Below are 6,877 nucleotides of genomic sequence, written 5' to 3'. Positions count from 1 at the left end.
GAATGAAAAATACAAATTCAGGATTCAGGAGGAAAAGAGGCAGAATGAGACTGGCAAATATAATTAGGGGTCCAACTTATTTATAATTTTCTCTTCCTTAAATTGGCAGATGGGTACCTAGATTTTCATTTTTCTCTGTATAGTTTTTGTAAGTCTGAAATAGTTCAGGAGAAAAGGCGATAAAAAGAGAAGAGAACACAAGCTTTTTGAAATCAAGACAAAACTCAATTCCAATCTCATCTCTGCAATTTCCTGGCTGTGGGTTCTTGACTAGGTTATTTATCTTCCCTGAGCTTCAGTTTCCTCAACTGCAAAATGAAGGTAATAACAACTTCTCCACTTCTTGAAAGTATGTTGCAGCATTTCGTAAAGTAATAAACATCTAGTGTGCCCTTAACATATTTGATACTTTTCCTGAATTATTTCAATAAGGCCAATGTTAATTAAGTGTGTATTTTTGCATTCCAAATGTGTGGGTATGTTTACAGGGCATATACATTTCAGTTTCTTGGAGCACAGCACTTGGGTTCTTACGATTTTACCATCCTTTTTCACATCTAACCTTTTTATTTTACACTTCCTGTTTTAATTTTAAACATAGAAGGGACAATTTCTAGACAATCAATAGAACAGCTGCTAGGGGAAAAAATAGAAATGAAAAAGCAAATGATTGAAGGTTGACACTTAAAAGAATAGTTTTGCAGTTAACAGCTGTGTATTCCAGAAATAAAATATCTGATAAAATCATGATAACAAAGAGCAAAAATTGCTATCTAATATTAATTCATAGCTGGAGAGCTGAGAACTATTGAAAAACAATGACAAAATTTCAGTATTGACCTTAATTTTCTAAATGAGTTATAGTTACATGACAAGAAACAAGGAAAATAATAATAAATCCCCTCACAAAGTCTAAATTTTATGGCATTTAAGGCATAAATGAGCACTGTGAAATATACTGTAGATATCATTTTAACCTTTTAAAAGATGTTTTGAATACTGAACAACAAATGTAGGTCATTGCCAATGACGATGTTCTCCTTTAATTCTAACTCAATTCCAATTGAGTTGCTTGTCTTTCCTCCTCTCAGTGGGGTAGCCCTTTGTCTTCTCTCTGTGAAGACAGTTTATGGAATTAGAAAGCCTAGATACCCAAATGTGAAGTCACATTTGCTGAATGTAACACATTGGGCAATGTTTTGCCTCTCTGAGCTTTAGTTTTATTATAAAATAGGGATTAAAGCGAGCTAACATACAACACAGACCTTTAAGAAAAAATTTAGAAGCATCATTCAAATGCAAGGTATTATTAATCTCAGGAAATACTGTAAATTGGGTAGTAAAAAGGACCAGTTTCTAGGTGGTTCTTCTCCCAGGAAACAAAACAAACCCTTAGTCTATTTGGCTTCCTGTTTCTGTATCTCCCAACAACAGCAAAAGCAGATAGATGTATATGAAAATTTCTCTGTTGTTTTCCTTAGCTTATCTGTACTTTGCAGTTCATGTGGATTACATAAGTTTTTTTTTTTTTTACCTTTTTTATTGTTATGTTGTATTCATTTAACAAATACTAATTGAGTACCTTTATACCATTTACCTGTGGGCACTGCACTAGGTGTTTTGGACACATCCATTAAAAAACAAAAACAAAAACAAAGATCCAGGCGCCCGGGTGGCTCAGTCAGTTAAGCATCTGCCTTGGGCTCAGGTCATGATCCCACATCAGGCACACTGCTCAGTGGGGAGTCTGCTTCTCCCTCTGCCCCTCTCATGCTCTTTCTCTCTCCCTCGCTGTCTCACTCTCTCTATCAAATAAATAAATAAATAAATAAATAAATAAATAAATAAATAAAATAAATAAATAAAATCTTTAAAAAATTATAAAAAACAAACAAACAAAGATCCTTGCCCTCTTGGAGTTCAGATTCTCTCTGGGGGTAGGAGTGAGTGTGGGTGGAAGAGGTAACAGACAATAAATAATAAATATTGAAAAAAAACTAATATTCACAGCATATTAGAAGATGGTAAGTTCTATGGGGGAAAAAAAGGGGTGGATCAGGGAAAAGGAATGGGAAGAGTTTTCAGGAAGGGGTTGTCCGCTGGGTGGAAGAAGGGGCTAGGTATATTGTCTAACTGGGTAGGTCTCCGTGAGGAAGCAGCTTTTGAGCAAAGACTTGAAGGATGAAGGAATTACTCAACAGAATATCTAGAAAAGAACATTCCATGAAAGGGAATACCCACTGCCAAAGACCTACGGTGGAGCCTTCTTGTCACGTATGAGAGAGCAACCAGGCTCTTGTGTCTGGAGAGGAGTGAGTCTGAGGAGAGTACCAGGAAAGGAAGCCAGAAGATAACATCTTACCTAAAGATACCCTACTTAAAACTTGTGACTCTTACCAAAACTTTTAAAATAAAACTTTTTTGTTATATACATTTTAAAAGCAAGAAGACTTCAATTTTTGTTCTGATGCCTACGATTGTTTCAATGAATATTTGATTCTTTCTTATGTGTGACATTTTATTGGTAGAAGGACACACTTAGTATCCGCCTTTTACTATTCTCTTTCAACCTTTTCCCTTGCTTATGATGATAATCAGCTTTGAAAAGCATGAGACCCCCTCACACATACCCTATATTTGCTTTAAGAGCTGCTCCCAGTAGGTTGTAGCTTGCTGTCCAGGTTTTATCCCTGCTCCCCATCAAAGTCCCTCTAAATTGTTATCCCACAGGGAAAACTTTCCAATTGCCTTAATGCCGTCCATCCAGCTGCCCAAAGAAAACAACTGTTGACAAGAGTGAAAATCTAATGAGTCCCCATTCTATTTCATTACAAGGAAGGGAGAACATGGTAAACCCAAGTCATGGATCACGTAAGTTAGAAATCAAGTTCATGTTTCCCATTTTGAAGTCAAAGAAATGGAAGTGCAAGGATGTTCACTGCTTTTCTTTCCTCACAAAACATGATGAGGTGTTGATTATGTTACTGCTTATCCCAGGCAGGAAGGGAAATCTTACATCACCCTCTATGACAGAAGAGAAATTATGCTTCCTCTATCAAATTTTCTTCCTCACCTCAGACTTTGCTTCACTGAATTAAATTTATATTTATCAGATAAAGCTATTTAGTATTTTGCCAGGTTTGCATTAGGAAGGGCTTAGATTTTTTTTTCTGAGAAATTTTAATAGAACATAAACTGGTTCCACCAAGATTATTATTATTTTTTTCCATTTGAGAGTAGTCATTTATTAACTGACCAGATTACAAAAATAATCATGGTAGATACCTTAGTTCATCCTTCTAATAAGCCTATTGATCTGGTCTTCCCTGTTACCAGCATCTCCACCTTCTACAAAATGGGTGGTCTTTTTCTTCATTCCTCCTCGTGGAGAAGATAATTTGATGGGCCATAAAAAGTTGTTTGCTTCTTTGAAACGTTTTCCAACAGTATAGATCTCGTGAATCAGATCCTCCATGCAGATGATGCCATATTTACCAAGAGATCGGGCAATCAATGTGTTATCTGTCAGGGCAATTCGCTTCTTGTTGATTTTGCCATAACCACGCTTGTAGATCAGTTCATTCACCGACTTCAGGTCTGGGTCCCCCCATGCTATATACGGTTCCACCATCCTTAGCATGTTAACTGAAGCCTTGTTGAGCTTAACAAAGGTGCCATTGATGATCTGGCGAAGGCGAAGAAGCTGCAACACCTTTCGAACCTTTGGGCTCACACCATTGATACCTCTGATCCTAATGACAAATGCCAATTTGGGTTCCGCAGGTACGTAGAAGTTGCCAGCTTTTCTTGCCATCCTTGCCATTCGAATCTCAGTTCTGTACATCTGCCTATATTCCTTGTGGTAATGCTTAGCTTTTTCATAGATAAGCTTCCTTCTTGCCTTTCGAAGCATCTTCTGAGCAAACTTCTTCCTCAGATGCTTGATCTTCAACTCTGCGAAATTCCTTCGCTTCTTCTTAAGGGTTTCTGGCACAGCAGGAACCTTCTTTTTCTTCTCTTCTGCACCCTCCATGGTTCCAGCCGGAAAAAGAGCCACCAAGATTATTTTTAAAAATTCAGACTATCTGATCTTTAGGGCAGGATTTTTTCAACAGTTGTAATTACTTTCTAACACCTTCTGTAATACATCATTGTGCTGTTTTATAGCACATTTGGGTAATAAATTTTTTATTCATTTTATCCAGATTCTGACAGCCTATAGATCTGGCATTAAATTATTTTGTTTAGGATTCTACTATTAAGTAGCTGAATGTCAAAACAACTTAAAAGGATGTTTTAAGAAGAACGAACAAAGAGAAAACAACCCTCCGTCAGTTTGGCAGGTTTCTATGGATGCACTTCTGTGTATAATAGAAGATCATGTCACTGTGGAATCTAGTATAAAGAGGGCATTTTAGAGAGCTTGCATTCTTTGCTAAATAGGGGCCGTTAATTGGTACAGTTAAAAGAAGGAACCCTGAAATGTATTGTATTTTTCTACATTCTTAGTTAGCCTCTGCCACCAGTTTGCTCCATTTTGATTTACGCACTCCTGCCCTACTGGCCCATGTACACACACTCACTTTACTGGAAATGCTATGTTCTCTAATGGCAATGGATAGAATCATCATCATTTTCCAAACCTCTAAGCAGTAGACAGACATTTTTTCTGATGTCTTTCCCTCAGAGGAGATCTCGCTTATTGTTTGGAAAACCCAAGGCTTACGCTGTGCGTGGGTCATTCCTCAGGCTCCCTTGAGAAGAGTTAAATGAAACAGACAAACACAAACACTAGAAAGTTTTCTTCTGCCAGTTTTCAAGATTGATACAGTTCTCCTTTGACCAAAATGATCATATTAACCAATCAATGACAAAGAGTAGAGGAAAATAAAAAGCGCGGTATCTTGAAAACCATCAGAAAAAAATCATGAAATATATTAACATACTTGACTGTGTAATGAATTTGTCTTTATAAAATTAAATACATTTCCATATATCACAAAACTATTATAAATACAGATAGTATAACCCTGGAAAGAAATACAAGAAGTGTTTCATTGGTTGTCTCCACTGAAGGGAATGGAGAGATTAATTTTAAAGAGAACAGTCTACTACCCTGATAGTAGTATAGTGAAATGGGCACTCTCATAAATGTCTAAATGAAGCATTCTGTCAAGAAAGCAATTTGCAATATCGATCAAGGACCGGTGAAATTTTTCATGCCTTTAACCGTAGTAATTCCGTTTTGAAGAATTTATTCTGAGGATATAGGCTAAAATGTAGAGGAGGGTTTTGGGGGTTTTTTTTTTGGTTTTTGTTTTGTTTTGTTTTGTTTTTGCAAAATATGGTACCGAAGTATGTTTTATAGCAGTGAAAATGAAGGAAAACTTAAAAGCCCCAAATTAGGTAGGATTAGGTAATCCTTTTTCTGTTTCCCAATTATTTTGTACATACATTTTATTAAAACAGCCAGCATACTGGGTTCTCTCCATTTGCATGGATACCTTCTTAAGAAATTGAGTGCTCAGAGTGAGACAAAGAATTTTCATCTCTGTGATCCCAGAGCCTGCTATAATAACTGGGGCCCAGTAGGCTCTCAGTTAATACTTGTAAATTAGTAAAATTTTACTTTATCTGTCATGCAATCCATAATGACCACTAAGATTATTATTTCTCCCCACCTCTCACTGTCTACACATGCCTAAACATGAGAATAATTCATTCCATTTTTGCAGTTTAGCAAATTAGACTGTTTAAAACAAACTGAATTTAGGTTTATCCATTTGTACATATAGATAGAGCTATTGGCACGGTCATAAACAAACTGAATTATAAATCAGTATATTACCATGACAGGTATTAATAACCGGTAAGATAAGAGAAAATATTTCAAGTCAGATTTAAGATTTTATATGAAATTTTCAATGCTTGGAAAACCAACCGATTCAATGTCAGATGGATCCCAGAAGATATGTGAGGCTGATACAATGTGGAATAAGAATTACAGAGTTTAGAAAATCAATGTCATATATGTATATATGAAGATTCAGGCCATTTTCTGTATCTTAAAAGTAATTTTAAGCTGCTTTAAGAGGCCGTCTGTTGAGTGTAAGCCTCCTAACTCAGCTCAATTACATCCCAGCACAATGAGAAAAATTGCAGGTGAGTTCACAAAACACTGTGGGAAAACTATTTTAGACTGTTACTGGGAATTTGTCTGTACATAGAAGTGTAATAGCTGCACTTCAATCCAATTCTGGTCTTTGCAATTTACTCTAAGATGTGCCAATCCTCAGTAAATTGTGTGAGAAGGGGACAATGAAATCATTATTTACCTGAACTGTAATACATTCCTATCTTACTCCAGGAGTAGAATTAAATAAATCAATAAATGGAAGGGTTCATGTGTAGAAGATTGAAGTGCCCACATATACAACTTTTATTCAGGGTTTGAGGGTGGGAGAAGGTAGAAAATGATTTCAGTAATAACAAATTGGAATACTAGTAGAACTTTTAAAAAGCATGAAGAATTAAATCCACTTAATTTCTGAGTATCTGTTAATGTCATGTAACTCTGGATAACATTTAAAAAATCATACATGAAAAAATAAACAGCTAAATGTTGGGCAAGAGAGAGAAAACTCACCTTAAACAACTGAAGCAATTCCTCTAGAAAGGAGAGGGAAGGGAGAGAGGGAGAGGAGAGGGAAGGAGAGAGGGAAGAATGAGGGAGGGAGAAAGGAATTTAGAGTTCTTATCTACCTAAGCCACCCTCTTATAGGGTGTTGACTACCTCCTGGCCAGGTGGGCAGCAGACAAGGTCTTGGCCGCCCTGAGGCAGAGACAATATGGCACATCAGAAGGATGTACTTTAAAG

At 36.4% G+C, this 6,877-nt stretch overlaps 1 protein-coding gene across 1 annotated transcript; it reads right to left on the bottom strand.

Annotated features, from left to right (window-relative positions):
- Positions 1-3,226: 3,226 nt before the first annotated feature.
- On the bottom strand, positions 3,227-4,047 carry LOC116631937 (60S ribosomal protein L7-like). The gene has a single exon (XM_032403493.1). The coding sequence runs from the start codon at positions 4,031-4,033 to the stop codon at positions 3,287-3,289; it is 747 nt and encodes a 248-aa protein (XP_032259384.1). The 5' UTR covers positions 4,034-4,047; the 3' UTR covers positions 3,227-3,286.
- Between the last annotated feature and the right edge of the window lie 2,830 nt (positions 4,048-6,877).

Source organism: Phoca vitulina, unplaced genomic scaffold (assembly GCF_004348235.1).
Source record: "Phoca vitulina isolate PV1807 unplaced genomic scaffold, GSC_HSeal_1.0 scaffold6, whole genome shotgun sequence".
NCBI classification, from domain to species: domain Eukaryota; kingdom Metazoa; phylum Chordata; class Mammalia; order Carnivora; family Phocidae; genus Phoca; species Phoca vitulina.
This window is presented reverse-complemented; position numbering and strand designations above follow the sequence as displayed.

Coding starts and splice junctions, on each gene's coding strand:
- LOC116631937 (XM_032403493.1), bottom strand. CDS start 4,033: ATGGAGGGTGCAGAAGAGAAGAAAAAGAAGGTTCCTGCTGTGCCAGAA.